At 54.3% G+C, this 19858-nt stretch overlaps 10 protein-coding genes across 10 annotated transcripts in view; 4 read left to right on the top strand and 6 right to left on the bottom strand.

The window, feature by feature from the left end:
• BJY04DRAFT_221440 (uncharacterized protein) overlaps window positions 1-503 on the bottom strand; it is a gene marked incomplete at both ends in the record, with an annotated part of 3455 nt that extends 2952 nt beyond the window's left edge. Inside the window, 2 exons of the mRNA XM_073717118.1 lie at window positions 116-300; window positions 363-503. Of these exons, the coding sequence (XP_073567897.1) occupies window positions 116-300; window positions 363-503 (326 nt within the window). The remainder of the gene's footprint in view (window positions 1-115; window positions 301-362) is intronic.
• A 1356-nt stretch (window positions 504-1859) lies between these two features.
• Window positions 1860-4593, top strand: BJY04DRAFT_229983 (uncharacterized protein; the record flags this gene model as incomplete). The annotated part of the gene is made up of 7 exons (XM_073719177.1): window positions 1860-1980; window positions 2031-2085; window positions 2135-2347; window positions 2413-2940; window positions 2996-3409; window positions 3466-3974; window positions 4088-4593. 7 exons carry the CDS (start codon window positions 1860-1862, stop codon window positions 4516-4518), a joined length of 2271 nt encoding a protein of 756 aa, XP_073567896.1. The 3' UTR covers window positions 4519-4593.
• On the bottom strand, window positions 4593-5769 carry BJY04DRAFT_115871 (MBL fold metallo-hydrolase). Its single transcript, XM_073708246.1, has 2 exons — window positions 5706-5769; window positions 4593-5661 (listed from the first exon to the last, which is right to left on the bottom strand). The coding sequence occupies exons 1-2, from the start codon at window positions 5762-5764 to the stop codon at window positions 4668-4670; spliced, it is 1053 nt and encodes a 350-aa protein (XP_073567895.1). The 5' UTR covers window positions 5765-5769; the 3' UTR covers window positions 4593-4667.
• Window positions 5770-5901: 132 nt separating this feature from the next.
• BJY04DRAFT_196687 (uncharacterized protein) lies at window positions 5902-7818 on the top strand. Its single transcript, XM_073712377.1, has one exon. It carries the CDS (start codon window positions 5990-5992, stop codon window positions 7709-7711), a length of 1722 nt encoding a protein of 573 aa, XP_073567894.1. The 5' UTR covers window positions 5902-5989; the 3' UTR covers window positions 7712-7818.
• A 169-nt stretch (window positions 7819-7987) lies between these two features.
• Window positions 7988-9095, top strand: BJY04DRAFT_196686 (NAD(P)-dependent oxidoreductase). The gene has a single exon (XM_073712376.1). The coding sequence runs from the start codon at window positions 8116-8118 to the stop codon at window positions 9067-9069; it is 954 nt and encodes a 317-aa protein (XP_073567893.1). The 5' UTR covers window positions 7988-8115; the 3' UTR covers window positions 9070-9095.
• A 91-nt stretch (window positions 9096-9186) lies between these two features.
• On the bottom strand, window positions 9187-10809 carry BJY04DRAFT_229982 (major facilitator superfamily domain-containing protein; the record flags this gene model as incomplete). The annotated part of the gene is made up of 3 exons (XM_073719176.1): window positions 9187-9614; window positions 9662-9752; window positions 9811-10809. The coding sequence occupies 3 exons, from the start codon at window positions 10807-10809 to the stop codon at window positions 9187-9189; spliced, it is 1518 nt and encodes a 505-aa protein (XP_073567892.1).
• A 622-nt stretch (window positions 10810-11431) lies between these two features.
• BJY04DRAFT_229980 (uncharacterized protein) lies at window positions 11432-12857 on the top strand (the record flags this gene model as incomplete). Its single annotated transcript, XM_073719175.1, has 3 exons — window positions 11432-11987; window positions 12046-12475; window positions 12550-12857. The coding sequence occupies exons 1-3, from the start codon at window positions 11601-11603 to the stop codon at window positions 12855-12857; spliced, it is 1125 nt and encodes a 374-aa protein (XP_073567891.1). The 5' UTR covers window positions 11432-11600.
• A 422-nt stretch (window positions 12858-13279) lies between these two features.
• On the bottom strand, window positions 13280-14832 carry BJY04DRAFT_221433 (uncharacterized protein; the record flags this gene model as incomplete). The annotated part of the gene is made up of 2 exons (XM_073717117.1): window positions 13280-13977; window positions 14034-14832. The coding sequence occupies 2 exons, from the start codon at window positions 14830-14832 to the stop codon at window positions 13280-13282; spliced, it is 1497 nt and encodes a 498-aa protein (XP_073567890.1).
• A 319-nt stretch (window positions 14833-15151) lies between these two features.
• BJY04DRAFT_115855 (FAD-dependent oxidoreductase) lies at window positions 15152-17106 on the bottom strand. Its single transcript, XM_073708245.1, has 5 exons — window positions 16365-17106; window positions 15852-16318; window positions 15743-15803; window positions 15420-15694; window positions 15152-15358 (listed from the first exon to the last, which is right to left on the bottom strand). The coding sequence occupies exons 1-5, from the start codon at window positions 16779-16781 to the stop codon at window positions 15229-15231; spliced, it is 1350 nt and encodes a 449-aa protein (XP_073567889.1). The 5' UTR covers window positions 16782-17106; the 3' UTR covers window positions 15152-15228.
• A 262-nt stretch (window positions 17107-17368) lies between these two features.
• BJY04DRAFT_196680 (fungal specific transcription factor domain-containing protein) lies at window positions 17369-19656 on the bottom strand. Its single transcript, XM_073712375.1, has 6 exons — window positions 19516-19656; window positions 19382-19453; window positions 18935-19327; window positions 18668-18889; window positions 18325-18620; window positions 17369-18274 (listed from the first exon to the last, which is right to left on the bottom strand). The coding sequence occupies exons 1-6, from the start codon at window positions 19608-19610 to the stop codon at window positions 17538-17540; spliced, it is 1815 nt and encodes a 604-aa protein (XP_073567888.1). The 5' UTR covers window positions 19611-19656; the 3' UTR covers window positions 17369-17537.
• Window positions 19657-19858: the final 202 nt, after the last annotated feature.

The following is a 19858-nucleotide window of genomic DNA, read 5'->3' as shown; positions in this document are numbered from 1 at the left end:
GCAGTGCTGGTGCTCGCAGTGCTGGTGCTCGCAGTGCTGGTGCTCGCAGTGCTGGTGCTCGCAGTGCTGATGCTCGTACTAATGCTAGTTGTTGCCGTAGTCGGCGTGGTAGTACTGGTGGTCGTCGTAGTAGTCGTTGTGGTCGGGGGCGGTGTTGTTAGCGCAGTTGTCGTAGTACTTGTAGTCGTAGTCGTCGTAGTAGTACTCGTCGGCTCTGTAGTTGTGGTCGTAGTAGTAGTCGTCGAGCTCGTAGGCGTAGTCGTGATGGTGGTTGGCTCCCCCGTCACCGTATGCGTATGGCTAGACCCATACTAGTGTAATGTCAGATTAATCCATGCTTATAGACAGCCTCCACAACTTACACATCCGCAGTCTGTTCCCGTAATGGTAATTGTTGACTCCTCAGTAACAGTAACCTGCCGCTTGTGGATCGGATCCCACGTGTAGTGCGCCAGCGACGTGGAAGCCACGAGGAGCAGCCTAGAGAGGTGGGTAAGACGCATGCTTGCAGGGGCAGTCGCAGTCGCAATTGAAACCAACGGTACTCAACGATCACCGCGAGACACCTCAGTGCAATCCACAGCAATAATCAGACACTCATGAAGAGCGGCAGCTGCATAAGAGAAAAGCTGCGGTGTAAGATGCGCCGATGTTTTAGCCAGACGGCAAAGGGAATTCTGGGTCGCCCCCGACGAAACGCACGGTCGCAGCTAAGAGGAGGCACAAAGAAACCGGCACTATTGCCTCTCTTCCTTTGTCAGAGACGGTTCAGGCGAGACATCTTATACTGTCCCGGGAAGTGGACGACAGGACGGCAGGGGGACACCAGAGGCTTAGAGCCTCTTCGAGTGGGGTCATTGCGCCAGTGCGTCCTCGTGTTTTTCCCTCAGGAGTTGAAGAAGAATAATGACAAGATACGCAATGGCGCACGCCGCGGGGCTTAGATGGACCACTGGCTGCTATGCGGGACGTGTCTGCTGCACGGTCGGGTTGTTGTCCTGCAAGGCTGCGGTCCTTGCTGATGAGCTGAACAGGTAGAGCCCGAACGGGGATAAATCCGCGCACAGTGGCAGGCCGAGCTATTGGCAGTCAGCCTGCCAAGTTGTTATGCTGACCAGGCCAGGAACTCTGTGCAGGGCCAATACGAACCCTCACATTCCACTTTTATCTTCAGCACTCCTCTTTGCTGCTGTGGGCTGAGAGACAGGTCTCAGAGCGTCAGACCGGAGACCGATCACATTCCTGCTTGGTTATTGCCTTTCCTTTCTTTTCCCTCTCAAGGTTGGAGAAAGTGAGCCATGTTTTCCCGCTTGTTTGTTGCCCAGCCACTACAGCTGCAACCCTAGTTTTCTAAACCCCTTTGGCTCCGTTACATTGCATGGCTGCACTGCTTCTGACTGGCTGTCCATTCTGCCCAAGGGTAGCCTTCTCTTGCCTTTGAAAGAGCCCCGCGCTCTAGTCCATGATGGTCCTTGCTTGACGGTGGGGCGTGTGCTTATTCAAAGGATCAACTCAAAGAGACTGCCCTCCACCTCCGGCCGTATCCAGAAGGGCAGCAGCTGTCAAAGAAGCAAGAAGCGAGAATTATTGAACCTAGTCACCACCCTCCAAGCCCTGTCTTACATACTCGGCTGCCATTTGCCCAGCATTCTATATTAACCATCTGACTCTCGCTTTCTTTGTCCGGTTTCCGTCTGCTGGTTACACAGTGCTTGCAAAGTTGGGGCCAAGGTGAAGCAAAGAAATCTCAAGCGGTGGCACTGCTCCGGATGGAAAGGTGGACACGAGGGGCCAAAACCGGATCTTCAGATATGATGGCTGCCATGAGGCTGGAATGAGAAGACAAGCTATCACGAACGATGCTGCTGAATTCGAGGACTCTGGCGGTCGCCCTCGGCCTTGTTGGCCGCTCGTATGCGCAGGGCCAGAGCTGGAGAAATCAGGTTAATGTTTCTATGTGCAACTGGGGAGAGGTTAGAGGTGAGTAGCAGCAGGAACAAACATTGCAGGGTGCATTCTCACAGAAGCAGCGACGACACTTCGCGATACAGTTTACCTAGATGGAGGCAGTCTCTGGTGGCAGCTGTAAGAGCACCGCAGTCGTACCAACTACAGCAAGCTAACGGTCGCATAGAGGGTACAGCGACGGCTCCGTGAGCTACGATAGCAGAGACAACCTCGAAGGCCTTCTCTACTCCTTCAACCTCTCCTCATCATTCACAACCGACACAAACCAAACCGCCCTCTTCAACACCCTCCCCAAAGCCGGCGGCGTTGGAGGAAATATCGCGCCCACATATCACGACGGAGCGCTCCTCTCAAACGACAACAAACTTTATCTCTACGGGTATAATCATGCTCAGCCCCAGCCAGCTCAGCTCGTATACCTCCAGTACTAACAATAGATGACAGTGGCCTGATCCGCCCCTCCTCCACCCTCGACCCCCCACCGCCAGACTCCGTCCTCGCCTACGAGCGCTACCAATACGGCCCGCACTCCGACCTCTGGCAGCCTCAATTCATCAATACCGACACCGACAATGTCACCCGCTACGTCACCAACGGTGCGGGCGTCTCAGCACCCAGCGAGAACCTCGCCTTCTACATCAGCGGCATGCGCGCGCCCAACTGGGGCCCAATCTTCGACAATAGCTCCGCGACGTCTCTCTCGCAGAACATGATCAAGCTCGATATGGCTGAGATGCGCGATCCGGTCTGGACGAATACCAGCCTGCCGGATTATGTCCCCGCGCGCGCGAATGCAGAGGCCGTGTGGGTTCCCGTGAGTGAGAAGGGAGTCGTCGTCCTGATTGGAGGGGTCTTGCATCCAGAGACGATTTATGCCGGTGGGCTGAGTGATGACGAAGAGGCGGAGAGCGAGCGCGTGAGTCCGGTCTATATGCGGACCGTGTCGGTCTACGATGTTGCGGGCAACCAGTGGTAAACTTTGCTAAATTCTGGTAGGATTTGCCGAGACTAATTATAGGTGATATAGGTACAACCAGAATACGACGGGGGATGTACCGCCGCAGCTGACGCAGTTCTGCTCGGTATATGCGAGTGCTGAGGATGGCTCGTCGCATAATATCTACATCTACGGTGGGTATGATGGGTTGAGCCCGTTGAATCGGCCGTCCGACGATGTTTATGTGCTGTCGTTGCCGTCGTTTGAGTGGATTCATCTTTATGAGGGAGATAGCCGCGTGAATGGTCGGAAGGAGCATAAATGCGTCAAGCCGTACCCGGATCAGATGCTGGTGCTTGGCGGCTTGAATCTAGACACCGTGACTTGCATCGACCTGGTCAGGGTGTTTAACCTGAACACAGGCCGGTTCCAGGAGGCATACAATCCGGTAGATTGGAATGACTACGAGGTTCCTAGTTTAGTCTCTGGGAGAATCGGCGGAGAGTGCGTCCCTCACTCCTTCTGAATACTGGGAACAGATCAACAGCTAATAAGTGTAGTACAACCGGCGGCGCAACAAAAACCGCCCCCTCAGCATGGACCACACCCTCCCTCTCCTCCATTTTCGAATCCCCCTACACAAAAACCATAGCAACCTACTACCCCTACAACACCCCAGCCACCAACGCAACATCCACCTCAATCCCCACCTCCGGCGGCGGCTCCTCCTTCCCCGCCTGGGCCGGCGCCCTCATCGGCGTCCTCCTCGCTCTTCTTTTGCTAGCAGGACTCTTAATATGGTGGTTCATGCGCCGACGCAGAAAACAGAACCCCCGCCGCCAGAGCGAGGTTTCTGCTGGCCGGGGGTCAAGAGTCATGCAGTGGGTCAACGCCGGTGCATTCTCACCACCGGGCCCGAAAGACCCAGAGAACTCAACGATTGTCTCTGGGGGCTTTGGCGCGGATAGTACGGTCGCACCCTCTGTTACGACGGCGGGGCCGGTCTCGGGGACTGCAGCGTCGAGGACGACGGCGGAGGCGGGCAGTGAGCCGGTTTATGAGATGCATGGTATGTTCATTTTCCCCATTTAGAGTTTTGAGGCATTGGATTTGGATGATGGTGGCACGGGCTGTGCTCCTGCAGATGGGATGCTAATTTTGTTTTCTCTTCTCTTGTGACAGGTCACAGTGTCACGCATGCTGTTGAGCTGCCGACTTCGTTTAATCATGAGACGGAGAGGGAGAGGGAGAGGGATGGGGCTATGTCTACCCCCTCGACCGCGACGAGTCCTTTCATCGGCTATGCCTCCCCTGTATCCCCGGAGATTCCGCTGGAGAAGCCACCTGTGGAGAAAGAGGGGTCTACGCCTTCTCGGCCGACGCATGTGCGGAATGTGTCGAGTCTGTCGAGCGTGCACTCGTTCGATGAGAATGGGCAGGCGATTCAGCGGCCACGGTATCAGTCGGGGGTTTCGGAGGCGAGTATTAGTTCTGCTGGGACGAGGTTTGTTGAGACGGGGTTGACATCGACGGGGAATAGGGGATCGGGGTTGGAGGATATTCCGGATACGGAGGATGGGACGGGGACGGGGTCGGGGACGGGGACTCGGTGAGAGGTGGTGCCTGGGCAGTGGCAGTGGCAGTAGTGTATGGTTGTACGACTGACGGGAATATAATCAAAATAGTACAATGTTGTACTTAATTTGTGGTACATATATGGTTCTGATGAGTTGGCGGGTTGCTTTTTGAGTCGCTTTGATTGTTACAGGCTAGAGTATCGATGCTCAAGCGAATCCAGGAATCTCCAGCGCACTCTCTCTCCGTAGCCTTTTTGACGCCAGTCATTGATAGCAGCTGGGTAGAAGGGGATTTCGTTGAGGAGCGACTCATCATGGGCGATCATGACGAGGACATTGTCCATTGAGTCAACTGCTTGCAGGTTGTGGATGGACGCGTGAGCTTTCTCGACATCGACGGTATGTTCCTTCGGCATTTCAAATAGAGGATGGGAAGAATTTGCTCGAAGTCGGTCTATAATCGCCCCCGGGCACGTCGCGAGATGGGCCTGGATATGGTGCGACTCTAATGGCAGGGGAAGGTCCTTTGTCGGTCGCAATTGACCCGCGAAGTGGCAGGTGTCTCCGCCCATCAGGACAAAGGTATTCGCAGAAGCATCCTGTCCAGCAGTGGTGCGGGCGAGAGCTGCGATATGACCGTGTGTATGGCCTGGGGCGTCGAGAATGTAGAAACTGCCGTCGCCGAAGTAATCGATCGCGTCGAATCCTCCAATATTTAGGCCCTGGTCGAATGCTAGCTCGTATAGCTCTCGATTTTCCCATTGGTTTTCCAGCAGGGTGGATTTCGGATTGGTTGGGTATGCAGGAAGGTAGTGTTCCTTGAAAGCAGGGCCGACGATAATCTTGGTGCTGTCAGGGAATGTGGTCACATCGCCGACGTGATCGAAATGATGATGGCTCCAGATCACCGCTTCAATATCTGCAAGATTGATGCCGTTGTCTTGGAGGATCTCGCTGACATTCTTGGTGACCTCGGCCCTCCATCCGGATGTTTTGAGGAAGTGGGCGGTGTTGGGGGTGAGTTTCCACCAGTCTTTCCGGAGACCAAGGTCGAAGAGGAGAGTACGACCTGATGGATGTTTGATGAAGAAGGAGTAGGTTGGTGCAGTGAGAGTGATGTCCTCGAGGCCGGGGGTAGGGGAGAGAAGCTGCCACGCAGGGATCGACAGCCGTGCAGTTCTAGACGTCTAAATATATATCTGGAGCAGATGAGGAAGACTTACGTGTCGATGACCCCGACTTCCACAGGAGTTGAACCAGTAGGGATAGCGAGGCCCTCCATCTTTGTTGATGAGGAAAGAAGAGAAGAGAAGCTCAAGAATCAACTGCATCGTCTTCATGAGTCACTTTCAAGAAGTCTCTCTAAAAGTCATCAGCACCAAGGAAAAGATCGACGTACCATTGGCTGCAGTCCTCGCCACCGCATCAGCATGACGGCGCCATCTTCCACCTGTACCTTTTCTCTCCCCAGACTCTTTACAAACAAACAGAGTAGATCGAGATAGCCATGATCCCTGTACCTGCTTCCAACGACTACTACAACCTAGGCCAATTCTCCCGCCCGATAACCACCACCAGCCCCGACGCCCAAACATGGTTCACCCGCGGTCTGATCTGGGTCTACGCCTTCAACCACGGCGAGGCAACATACTGCTTCAACCAAGCCATTGCCCATGATCCCTGCTGCGCAATGGCATACTGGGGCCTTGCCTATGCAGTCGGACCAAACTACAACAAGCCCTGGGAGCGCTTCGACAAACGCGACCGTGTCACCTCCGCCAAGACAGGGTACGAGGCGTCGCGAGCGGCGAAGGAACGGTGTGCACATGCAGCAGTAGCTCCCTGGGAAAAAGCGGTCATCGACGCGATACAGGTTCGCTTCGATAGCGGTTATATCCCGACTGATCCTGGGGCGCTGAATCGAAAGTATGCCGGCATTATGGAGCGTGTGTACCGTGTTTTCGGCGACGACATTGAAATCGCGGTGCTTTATGCTGATGCCCTGATGAATATCACCCCATGGGCATTGTGGAATCTGTTCACTGGTGAACCCGCGCCGAATGCGCCGACGATGCTGGTCAAGTCGGTTCTCGAGCGGGCGCTTGCTCAGGACGGCGCGTATCAACATCCGGGGCTGTTGCACCTCTACATCCACTATATCGAGATGTCTCCGAATCCAGAGCTGGGGATCAACGTTGCGGATAGGCTTCGAGATCTGGTTCCGGACGCTGGCCATATCCATCATATGCCTACCCATCTGGATATCCTTGTTGGCGATTGGAAGCGCTCGATTGTCTCGAACCACAAGGCTACTCTCGCTGATGAGAAATACCTACGGATTACAGGGCCTTATAATCTGTATACCTTCTACAGACTGCACAACTACCACTCTCTCATCTACGCCGCCATGTTTGCCGGTCAGCGCAAAACGGCCCTTGACGCCGTCACTCGAATGGAGCAGTCTGTGCCCGAGGGTGTTCTGCGTATGAAATCGCCGCCAATGGCAGATTGGCTGGAGAACTTCCTCGCAACGCGGCTGCATATTATGATCCGGTTCGGCATGTGGACGGAGCTTATCGAGGCATTATTACCGAAAGATCAACAGCTCTACTGCGTCACGACGGCAACAACGCACTACGCAAAGGGTCTCGCCTTTGCTGCGACAGGGGACGTTAGAAGTGCGAAGCAACAACAAGAGCTATTCCACCAGACGCGTGCTTTGGTTCCGTCGTCACGCCGAGCATACAACAGCAAAGCGATCGAGACACTGGCTGTTGCGGCGGCGATGTTGGATGGGGAAATCTCCTACCGCGAGCGACACTATAAAAAGGCATGGCAGTGCTTCCGCACATCAATCGAGCTCGACGATAGTTTGCCATATAGTGAACCCTGGGCGTGGATGCAGCCGAGTCGACACGCGTACGCCGCTCTTTTGCTGGAGCAGGGACATCTAGAGGAGGCGGCAGGTCAGTATCAGGCGGATCTGGGGCTTGATGAGTCTTTGATTAGACCGCGGCGGCATCCGAAGAATGTATGGGCGCTGCAGGGGTACCATGAGTGCTTGAGTCGGATGGGGAGGAGAGAGGATGCGGCGGGTATTGAACCTGTATTGAAGGAGGCATTGAGTACAGCTGATGTTCCCATTCGAGCGTCGTGTTTCTGTCGGCTTAACACTTCTGAAGCTCCGCGGGTGGTGTCGAAAGGGGAGAGCAAGGAAAGCAGGTTATAGCATTTTTAGCCAAGTAGCATATGAACGCACCTACATTGCGCTGTCGTCAATCGCCTGCTGCTGGAGATTAATGATGATGAATCATTTGTGAACCTCGAGGCTCTGCAGAGAAAGAGATGGAATGACCCCAGCGGTTCGAGGAGCAGGAGATAAGACTCGCCAAGTCGGAGATGCTGCATGCTGCTGACACTTTTGCCTTGGCTAACTGTTATTGGTTGACAGCCATAAGCATCTCGCCAGCGCCAAGGGTGAATACGAATAGCTTCATGGTTGACTGCGGTTGGCAACTGGTCAAAGTGCTAAGGTTGCATGGATGCTTGGAAATCGACTTGAAGAGCTGTGCAACCGTCCTATGCTCCGTTACACCCAGTTCAAAGGTATAAAAAGGCTGTATCTTCCTCGAGATGGACTGCCAGCAGCAGACACAACAGCTCCCAGCTCTAGACACTCTTCATCAGAACATCTCCTTCAATCTACCTGCAATGTCCAAATCAATCAGCCTCTTCGGCCTCGGCGCCATGGGCAAAGCCCTCGCCACCAAGTACGTCGACACCGGTTACACCACCACCGTCTGGAACCGCTCCCCCAGCAAAGCCGACTCCCTCGTCGCCAAAGGCGCAAAGCTCGCCTCCACTGTCGCCGAGGGCCTCGAAGCCAGCAACCTAATCATCCTCTGTCTCCTCGTCAATGACACCGTCAAAGACACCCTCTCCAAAGCCACCTCTTCTCTCGCCGGAAAGACAATCGTTAACCTCACCAACGGCACACCCGAGCAGGCCCGCGAACTCTCCGACTGGATCACCTCCCTTGGAGCTGAATACATCCACGGCGGAATCATGGCCGTCCCGTCTATGATCGGCACGCCACACTCCGTCCTCCTCTACAGCAGCAAGACCCCCGACGTCTTCACGCGCATCGAGCCCGACCTCGCCCATATCGGGACCTCCAGGTTCGTCGGCGAAGACCCCGGTTCTGCATCCCTTCACGACCTCGCCCTCCTCTCGGGCATGTACGGCCTCTTCTCGGGCTTCTTCCAGGCGACTGCCCTTGTCAGAACGCAGCCTGGTACCACGGCGACTGGGTTCCTGGAACTGTTGGCTCCTTGGCTGAGTGCTATGACGCAGTATCTGGGTGTATTGGCTGCGCAGATTGACAATAAGGATTACTCGACGCAGAGCGCGAATATGTTTATGCAGGTGACGGCGATGCAGAATATCGTTGATACCTTCCAGGCGCAGGGGGTGACGAGCAGTATGTTTTTGCCGTTGTTGGAGTTGATGAAGAAGGCTGTGGAGGGTGGGCATGCGGATTCGGATATTTCGGCTGTTATTGAGTTTACCAACGTTGAAAGGAAGTAGGTGGTCGTAGTTGATAGCTGACAGAGGGTCTAGTCATTGTGATTGGGGGATATTCTGCTCTATTTTATCGTCTTCTTCCTGCTTCCCATACTACCCCAGGGTCTCGTAGATCACCATCTAAACCTTCACCTCCCCCTTCTGCCCCTGCACAACCCCCTCTCCCTCACTCTCACTCTCACCACCCTGACTTCCCTTAGCAGCAAACCTCCGATCCTTCCTCCAAACCAACAACCAACTCACAAGACACCCCGAGATCGCCACTAGCAAGAAACACAAACAGATGATGTAGCTCACGCGATAAGTCGGCCCAAACCGGCTATTATAAACATGCGGGCCGCAAATCCCACTAAACTGCGCCATCGCATTCGTCAATCCAATGCCGATTCCTGCTGCGGTTGTTCCCTCCAGTGCGCGGATCCGCTCGGGCCAGATGACCGGGTACGCGGAGCCGGCGCAGGCCGTTGCGACGATTAGCGCCAGGTATTTGACGACGGAGTTGGGGACCGTTATGAGGATTATGTAGCAGACTATTATTGTGCTTTCGACTGGACACAGTTAGCACGGTTTTGTAGAAAAGGGGGTAAGGACATACTAGCAACGGCAGTCGTCCACGGCCGAATCCATTTCTTGTGTAGGCAGTGGCCGACTGTGTTGAGGAAGATAAAGCATGCGACGTATGGCGGCTAGACTCATTATCAGCATGTCACTCTTGATGCTATCGGTGGGAAAGGAGGAACATACAATGTTCATCAACTGCGAATACGCCGTCGTCGTGAAACCCAGCTCATAAATAACCGTCGGCAGCGCGTAATTCACTCCAAACCCACCGATCCCATGTCCGATCCAGTATACCGAGAAAGTATACACCGTCGGGCTGCGGAACAGCTCTTTGAAATTCTCCCAGCTCCAGTTGTGGTCTCTTCCTGATGGGGCGGTCTTGGAGAGGCGGTTGGATAGGTATTCCCGCTCTTCAGGGGTGAGCATCTTCGCGGTCTCAGGGTAATCGGGGACGCCCCACAGCGCGACGAAAGAGAGGAGCACGGCTGGGAGGCCCTCGAGGATGAAGAGCCAGCGCCACCCGGAGAGCCCGCCGAGGCGGTTCATGAAGCTGATTGCGTAGGCGAGGAGGCCGCTTAGAGCGCTGGCGAGCTGCCCGAGGGAGTAGAAGAGGGCGATCCGCCAGGGCATTTCGGAGGGTTTGTACCAGAAGGCCATGTGGTAGAGAACAGACGGGTAGAAGCCTGCTTCTGCGAGCCCGATCGCGAACCGCACGCACATCATCCCGGGGAAGTTCTGCGCTGCGCCGGAGCAGGTTGCGGACACGCCCCAGGCGAGAATCAGGATGAACATCCATCGCGAGGGCTTGAAGTATTTCAGAAGGATGGTGTTGGTTGGCTCGAAGAGCATGTAGCTGTAGGAGAAGATGGATTGCGACCAGGACCACTGCGACGGGCTGAAGCCGAGCTCGGCTTTGATGCCGTTGCCTTCTTCCAGGTTGATGATTGCGGCGTTGGCGTAGTTGCTGGAGTCGATGACGCGGAAGATGTAGACGAAGGAGTAGAAGCCCACGAGCCAAAGGTCGACTTTGCGCATTACGCGCTTTTCGAACTCGGCGTCGTATTGCGGTCGGGGGACGGGGCTCGAGGGGGCATCGGAGAGGGATTGGGAGGTGCTTGAGGAGGTGATGTTGGCTGTGCCCTTCTCGGGCGCCTTCTCAGAGGCTGATATTGAGGGTGACATCTCGGCTGCGAGCGGTGCCTCGACGTCGGAAATCTACGGCCACATGGTGGAGGTTATATACTGTCTTCTCCTACTCAATCTGGCTATGCTGAGGGTGATACCATGATAGATTCGATCACGACATTGCCTATCTTCACGACATTGGAGGCGAGAGTGTGCTAAGAACCTTATAATCCGCGTGAAACCCTCCGCAGACGTCTACCGGCGTTTAGCTTGCGGAAATGCTCCGGTCGTAATGCGCCGATTGGCAGCGAAGCTGGAGAGCTATGGCGAATGATCTGCAGTGGTGGTGACATTTGCTGTCTGTCCCAATGATAGATGTATAGCCTACCTGGTAGGAGCCCTAGCTCTGGCAGGCCGGCACGGTCTAACAGTGGAGAGCTAATAGGCAGGTCACTTTCTAGAATAGAGATGATATGAACTTTCACGCTATACTCTATACTCCAATAGCCTCCCGTACTCTTATTCCAGCCAAGAGGAGTGGCAAGCTCTTACTTTAACCCCACGCAAGCTTATCCCGCCATCACGCAATCCCAAGCAGAAATGAGCTCTCTCAACCCCGCTTCCTGCAACAAAAGGTACTCAAGAAACCCTCCGTCTGCCAGTCATCAATCCTCCAGCCTATACACTCGCACCTATATCGGCGAGAACTGCGGCGCTGCCCAGGAACTACCGGCGGGTATAAGTAAACCACCACGCTCGTCAGAGCATACCGCTATTGCACATGCACCGTCTAGACTCTAGGCATTCTCTTCTTGCAGTTTAGTCCAATCTGTCATAAGAACGCCATCATGGCTCCATCAGCAATCACCGAGCAGCCCATCGCGCCCACGGTCCCTGTAAAAACCTGGTCTCGTCCCTCCCCGACAAAGGAAGATCTAGACTGGGCTCCCCTCGCGGAAATCGATCTCTCCACGTTCGAGGAACCAGGCGGCAAGGAAGCCCTTGCGAGACAGCTCTACGATGCAATCACCCGCGTGGGCTTCTGGGTTGTAACCGGCCACGGCATCGAAGATGAGCGTGTGCTGAGACAGTTCAGCTTCGGCAATGCCTTCTTCAAGCAGCCGCTGGAGGAGAAGAGATTCTTCCCGTGTAATTTCGCCGAGGGCGAGTATTTCGGATACCGCGAGAATTCCCGCTGGATTGGCGAGACAGGCGTGAAGGATAATGTTGAGATGGTATTCCCTTGCTCTCCATCGACAGTTACCTGGAATGCAGAACTAACAGCCTGAACAGCTGAACATCCCCAAAGCCATCCCGGAATGGTCCGACGTGCCAAAGCACAAGATCGTCGAAGAAAATTACGCCGAAATCGCCTCTTTCCACCGTGACCTCTTCGACAAGGTCGCCCGCAAACTCTTCATCCTCATGTCTATCATCCTTGAGCTCCCCGAGAACTACCTCGCAGATGCTCACGCCTACGATAAACGCTCGGACGACCACCTCCGCTACATGATCTACAATGTCCGCACGCAGGACGAGTGGGATCGCGCGCAGGGGTACACGAAGGGCGGACACACGGATTTCGGGAGTCTGACGCTGCTCTTCTCGCAGCATGTTGCCGGGTTGCAGATTCGCACGCCGGAGAACGAGTGGAAGTGGGTGAAGCCGGTGGAGGGGGGGATTACCTGTAATGCGGCGGATACGTTGACTTTCCTTACCAAGGGTGAGTTTTGTTTTCTTTTTTTTATTTTTACCGTCGGGTTTGAGTATAGGCTGGGTTACTGATTAGGGCTACAGGATTCATCAAATCAACCGTCCACCGCGTCGTCACGCCGCCAAAGGACCAGCTCGATATCGCTCGGTTGGGTCTTCTGTACTTTGTTCGGCCGGGCGATAGCACAATTATGAAGCCTGTGCCTTCGCCGCTTCTTGATCGGCTTGGTCTGCTGACGGAGGAAGATAAGGATTTCAGTATCCCTGCGCCGACGGGGACGGAGTATGTGCGTGCGCGGGTGAAGGATGTGCATCACAAGACAGTTATTGATAAGCGCGAGGGCACGCAGTTTGAGTTTAAGGGGTTGAAGGTTGAGAATCATTACGCTTGATTGTAGTCAGGTTGTTATAGGAGCATGGTAATGAATTGATGTATACTTTTTAAGGTGAGGGTTTCTGGATTAGAGTGGCACGGTATTGAGGTTTACTACATCCGAACTGGTTCAACAAGTAACCGGCACAGATCCCGCTGGCCCCCAAGTTATAGCTACTGCGTAAGTCCTTGGTTCTCTGTGTGAGTTGCTCTTTCCTTGCAGTCTTGTTCTGAACGGTCGAGATGCGTTCCAGCCACGATGAACCACGGCAAACTCGCCTGCTGTGATGGAATACACATTTGTTGTCGAGTTAGCGAGGCTTTCAGGGCGATTAAGCATTAAGATATTATACCACGGCTGCTTGACTACTGTTTCAGGCTCAGTCTGCTGTACGCTTGTCAATTCATTTCCTCCTCCTTATGTGATACGACACCTAGCGTCTAGATTGTGGTTGCAGCCTCCTGCCGTATCTGCCATAATGAAACAGGATCAATGACGCCCTCAGGCAGCTCCAGATGGTGGATCGCGTCACCGTGAGACTGTATGTCTCCTGCAGACAGCTTGACGTATTTAACCTCCAGTTCAGCCACGCCCGACTTCAAAGCCACATCCTCCCAGAGGCCAACGAGCTCAGCATCTAAATTCACCTCCCATGTCGCACGCCACGTCAGCGAGCACCTGTGCGGCTTCTTGCAGTAGGTGAATACCGCAGCCGCATCGAATGCCGTATGCCACAAGACAAAGAGTCGCAGCTGTGGCATGCGAAGCGCAACTCTTGCGGCTCCTTTCAGGAGTTTCTCTCGTTTGTAGTCTTTGGCGCCGTCGGAGAGGCACGTCGAGGTAAGCATCAAGGACTCCAATCGAGGCCAGGTCGAACCTGGCTTGACCCCCCTGAAGAACGCTGAGCCCGTGGTGAAGAAGGAGAGGGATAGGTGCTCGAATTCTAGGCTCCTGTGGGCGAGTTCCGATCCGAGCTGCTTTTCGGCCGTTTCTATCTCCTTGCTTGTTGACAGCTCCGTTGGGACATAGTCGGTCTGCCCGATCTTTTGCACCGCTTTCGATTGGTATCCGTACCACTCCTCGAATATGGTCAGTTTCCGAACCGTGCTCGGTAGGCACTGGATTGTGTTCGCCCTTCCTGAGGATCTTGTCAGTCTCTGTTCAACGGATGCCGCAGCGCCGGTAGGGACTCACTAGTTGCATAGCTAGAATCCCATGTCTTTCCCATTGTGCGCCAGGGCTCGTAGTGAATCTCCGGAAGGCGGGGCAGCGCGTTAAAGCTCATAGTCAGCGAGTCCTGGCTAAATTGACGCCGGCATTGGCGTCGAAGGACAAACCCGGTGATGGCATCGACTCGATCTAACCTTCGCTCAGGCCCAGACCACACATCGATCGGCTGGAATAGAATGGTCGCGACTTTTCTTTCCGGGACGTATACCTGTTTACCATCCGCCCAGCCGTACTTGGGGTCGTTGAATGTACTGAGTGGCTTGGGCTCGTAGGCAGGTTCATTCCCATAGTACCAGTTTTTGAACCACTGCTCGGAGTCGCTGGGGTTGTAGACGTTGAGCTCGAGCGTCAGTCCTTCCTCCGTAATGGGCCAATTGTGGAGAATGTGGAATAGCTCGTAGATCGCGTCGGCAACGCGGCAACGAACGTTTGTGTTGTTGAGTGACCTTTCCTCGGAGCCTTCGCTTGAGGGCGTGTATCGAGGGAGCTCAATGTTCAGCCAGATATATCGGACGAGTTCTCGGGGCCGTTCTAAGGAAGCGAATGTGCTGAGACATTCTCGTTTCAGCTCCAGCCGTTCGAATGTCTTCTGTTCGATGACGGTCTGCCATGCTTTGCACACGGCCGCTGCTGCTCCTAGTCCTCTCTTGTCGATTGTCAGTGCTTGAAAGATCATTATCTGGAGCTCCCCGGGAAGGGAGAACCAGGGGAATGTCTTCTCGCTGTTCGCGGCGTCTGATGAATCGGTCTCTGTCGTAGCCATTTTGAATCTGACCCTGTTGATGTTGAAGGCAATAATCTGCTTCTGGATGAGGGGCTCTTGCTTATGACGAAATCTGGTCAACAAGCTTTTCGGCCGCATCATTCCACTGTCATTTAGCTTTTGCCGGAACTAGCACCGAAGCAGTAGAGTGTCGTGAGGCGATTAGCGGCGGAGCACCTAGGTATTTTAATGGAACGGTGAAAGATGTGAGCCTCAGAATTGACAGATTTGAGCGATAGCATGCCCGTCTCTCCTGCCTCACCCACCAGTGACTCCCTAGAATCGGCATCAAGAAGAAGGATGATATACTACCAATATGTGCATTCAGTCGTAGTCATAAGATAAAATGTCAACGCTCATGGATATTTACAAACGAACAAATTCCAAACAAACCAATCATTCCTCCCCGACCGTGACACCGTTCGACAACTTCAGCCCAAACGGCAGACCCTTGGTAAACTTCTGTGTAAACGGCACGCCGCGCTTGTTGGCAAGGAGCTCCTCGACGTCCTTGTACATGTCATAACTAGAAATTCCTAAATTAGCTGCCGAAGTGGAACGAGGGCGTAGAAGGTAAGTGAACTCACCCGTTCATCTCCTCAATCGTCAACTTCTTCTTCTCATCTTCGACCTTGTAGTTTGTGTTGCCAGTGTTGCTGGAGAACCCGATCCGCTCGTTGATGTTGTATGCGGCCTTGGCGGAGGCTGCTTGCACCTTGGTGGCGCGAGGAAGACGGATCTCCTGGTAGTGCTGGAGGGTCTCGGTGACGTCGCCGGAGAAGTACTCTTCGTTGAAGAGGATGCCGAGGGCAGCGGCGTCTTCGATGGCCATGCAGGCTCCTTGGCTCTGGTGGGGCATCATCTAGGGCTGTAAGCGTTGGAAGCAATCAATCTGGAGGCCTTGGCTTACGGGATGGCCAGCGTCACCGAGCAGGCAGGTCATGCTCTTGCTGATGTAGGGGTATGGTTGACTAGGAGTCATTAGCACTGTTGATGGATTCGAAATGAGGAATACTCACTGCACCCACAGGCGCCATGGGCGGACCTCGATACCAATAGCCAAATGGTCGCGCACCTGCTTGTCCAGCTCGGGGTACGGTGCAAGCAGATCCTCGACAGGGAGATCATCGCCACCCCAGGTGTGAGTGGTGTAGTCACCTTGCTCACGAGGGAAGAAGCAGTAGTATGAGAGGAGCTTGCCGCCATTGCATGGCGACAACACGATCTTGTCCCACTTTCCTTCCTGGCCGCCCCAGTACTCCAAAGCAGAGTTTTTGGAGTAGTCAACGAGACCGAGACGAACTGCATCTTCGGTCATTACGTTGGCGTGCAGGCAGCTAGAAGGAGCAGGCTTCTTCTCTGGGTTTAAGCCGATGATGCGGCGGACGGCAGAGCCGATACCGTCGGCACCGACGATCAGATCGTGCTGGGCAGTGACTCCGTTCTCGAATGTGATCACGCCGGCTTCGAGGTCGATCTCTTTGCACTATTTTGGTCAGCTTTGTCCATGACATTAGAAAGGTACTACATGCCTGGTGGTTGACCAGAAGCTTGACAGGGGTACCCTTGCCCTCGTCCTGCAGGGCGCAGTCCTTGAGCATGGCGTGCATGTACTGACGATGGAACATGTTGTAGACATAGCCCCAGCGCTCCTCGTAGTCGTCAAGGTCGTAAACACTGACAGGCTCGCCGGTCTTCCAGTCGCGGTTGATCAGCTTCTGCAGCACAACAGGGTCGCCCTTCTCGATGTCGACGCCCCATTCGTGCAACCAGCGAGTGCCGTTGGCGGCGCATGAAACTGAAGCACCAACTTCGCCAGCATAGTCATGTCGCTCGTAGACGGTGACTTCATGACCGGCGCGGCGGAGCGATATAGAAGCAGCCAAGCCGCCAATGCCTCCGCCAACAATGGCAACGTTCAAGCGTCTCCAGCCAGAGATAGAGCCCATTTTGTTAGATTGTGGAGGTAAAGATTAAGATGCAGATGCAGATGAGAGATGAGATGTCATGATTTTGAGGGCACACGAGCATTTAAGCCTTTCTTATCAGGAGTTGAGGCTGTCGTTGTCGTCGGCGATAGCATGAACCGGCGGATAATGCACCTGGTGCGCTATCCGCCTTTGATCCGCTATCTTGGTGGCCATCGTCGGATCTTTACCGTATCTTCTTGCAAACTTCTGGGATAACGTTGATCGATTCCGGTTGGGTCCGCTACCGCTGATTCCATCGCTAATTTCGATGCTGATGATAAGCTCAATAATAGAAGTGCTTGATAGCTTGTGTTGGATAGAACGCAGCGCGGCGGCTGCGCGACCCGACCATCACAGCCTCAAGCATTAAGTCACGTGTGCTCACATGATCTGCTCGCTATCAGCCCAATGATAAGGAGCATCTTGCTGCCTCAGGCAATCATGTCGCAGTCATTTCCGGACTCTGTTTTCCTATCACCCGAGCCTAGGAAAGCCTTTTACTTAGTTTACATTACGTTAGGTTTTCTAGTAGTCGACAAAGTTCGTAGGTCATAATCTTTGAGGCGTTTCTTTTGGTGGTTGTGGGTATGCCTTTCTCAATCAGGACTATATATTTCCGCAGACCCTACCTGAACTATATACAACTGGCTTGCTCAGCAAAATCCTGCTTGGACTCTATGTACAACACAAAACATATTCACAACGTCTCGCTAATTGATCCCAGACCAAAGGTACCTACATAGGCACAACACCAAAATCCATCCACCCTGCCAGAGGATGATCCGACAAAAGCATATCCGGAAACGACGGCCAGGGAAACATTTCCTGGCTCATAACCGGCAGCGTCAACGTATGATCGCACACTCCAGGGCCACCCGTGTTAAAATCTGCCACTGGTTGAGGTGGATAACTAGTCGGGTTTGGGCTCATGCTCGAGGGCGCCGTTCTAGATGAGCCCGAGGTTACACTTGAGGTGCTGGAGGCGCCGGTTGCTGACGGTGTGTCGGTGCCCTGGGATATGGCCCGGAAGTAATGCCGTCGAAACCATTCCTGGATCCATTGGAGCCAGCCCGCAAAATCGAAGCCGGTTTTCTGGTTGCTGCTGGTCGGTTGGACGTGGCGTTGGCGCTCGACGCAGATCTTCAGCACGCCAGGCATGTTGAGTGTGTCGCAGAGGGCCTTGACTTGGGGGTAGGCGTGGCGGAGGGATTCGTCGGAGACGGCCATTACGGCGAGTTTGCTAGCGAGGATTAGGTTGAAGCCGCTTTGGAGCCACTGGGGGTAGCTCATGCGGCGCTCCATGCCTAATGGCATGGCCTCGAGGGCGTCAAAGTGGTCGCGTCCGGCGGCTAGGCCGTGGCAGAGGACTTCTGCGCGGAAGCTGGGTGAGAGTTGGGGATTGCGTATTTTATCGAAGAGGTTGACCTCGCAGAGGTAGAGCCTTGCGGTGTGGAGTTGTGATGACAACAAGACTGAAGTACAATTAGTAGAGAATAGAACAAAAGCGAACGGGGACACTAACAGTTGTTATCGGTTAAGAGTGGCGAGATCTGATTCATATAGTCCTCCAGTTGCGCTTTGAACGCTCGAAACTTGCGCTGGAGGACATCTACACCCTGCTTGTTGGCCGCACCCTTGTCCATGACATGATGGTCTCCCGATGTCTTATCGATCTCCTGGAATATCTGCTGCAGTCGGAGGAGGTGGATCAGATAATGATCACCGACGAACTCGGGGCTTTGCGCCAATTCCAGCGCGAAGGTTTCTAGCGAGGGAGATGGTGGAAAGGTGCACATGCGTTGGGTGATAATTCCGTAGCTAGAACGCGATTAGCATAGAAGAGTTCAAGCTTCCTAGACACTTACCATGACGACAGCAAGGAGCATCCAAGGGCGGCTCTCTGTTCGGCGCGGAGCACCGCAGCTGGGCGCGCCTCAACGGCAATCTCGAATGTACTCATTCGGCGACAGCGTCGCTGCAGCTCAACGGGCCGATCGAGCTCCAACTCTACCATGAGTCCGATGGCGAGATGGAGGTAGGTTGAAAAATCCGGCGGTGCGGATCGCTGTTGAATCTGATGCTGTCCCCTGCTCTAATCAGCACGATTCTATCGCAGCAGACGTGATACTCACCAAGCGAGGGTTACAAGGAGACCCTGGATAGACTCCAGTGATGGTGGCACATGCTTCGTCACCATGCGCTCTGCAATGGCGGTTTTCAATTCATCGTGCAGAGCTCGCTGCAGCCCCCGGTCGTCTGTGACCGAGACGGAGAGAATGGCCAAGAAAAGAAATGGTTTGCGCTGGCGAAGCTCTCCAGCAGTCGTGTGCTCAGGCAGAACAACGTACGGAAACTGGGGCATCATAAACTGCAGGAAGTGATCGAGCAAGGCCGCCGCATCGTCCAGCGTAACGAGACCCTTGTCGATAACATCACCGGTCGGCTCATCTTGAGGACTGCTGCTTCTTTGCGATTGGCCCCCAGCCAGAAGTTGTTCAACTCTTTTCTCGAGGCTCTCGAGGCGGCTGTGCAAACAATGGGGTCAGCGGGGGTAATGCGACGGGGAATTGATTCCCTACGTCTCTTTCTTTGTCCATGACTGCCGGAGTCGAGCAGGTCGAAAGTAACAAGGCTTGTCCAACCTCAAGCAGCTAGGAAATATCAGCACGTCAGCATGCAGGCTGCTGGTCGTATTCGCTAGACGGGATCTTACCGGTCGCAGATTGAGCCGCCGGACGAACGAAGACACCGAATCTTGGCCGTGGCGCAGGTCTGGCAGGTTTTGACGCGAGCGGAGCAGGCAGACATGATTCCACAGGGTCCAAGAGTCTCTCTTTCCAGATTTTATCTACACGGACACGGACACGGGGGAGAGGGGCTTGATATAAGACATTGGGCGAACGCTGTTGACTGACGCGGACTCGGACTCGGACACGGACACGGACTGCTTGGCAGGCGCAGCAGCCCTGATCAGCCCAATGGACACCTCAGACCGAGATGACGAGCAATTTCAGCTGGATATAAAGCTGGCAAGGATCCAGATGGGTTCTCATCAT

Source organism: Aspergillus karnatakaensis (assembly GCF_047715665.1).
Source record: "Aspergillus karnatakaensis strain CBS 102800 unplaced genomic scaffold BJY04scaffold_49, whole genome shotgun sequence".
In the NCBI taxonomy this organism is placed as follows: domain Eukaryota; kingdom Fungi; phylum Ascomycota; class Eurotiomycetes; order Eurotiales; family Aspergillaceae; genus Aspergillus; species Aspergillus karnatakaensis.
Note: the sequence above shows the minus strand (reverse complement) of the source record. Positions and strands in the feature narration are given on the sequence as shown.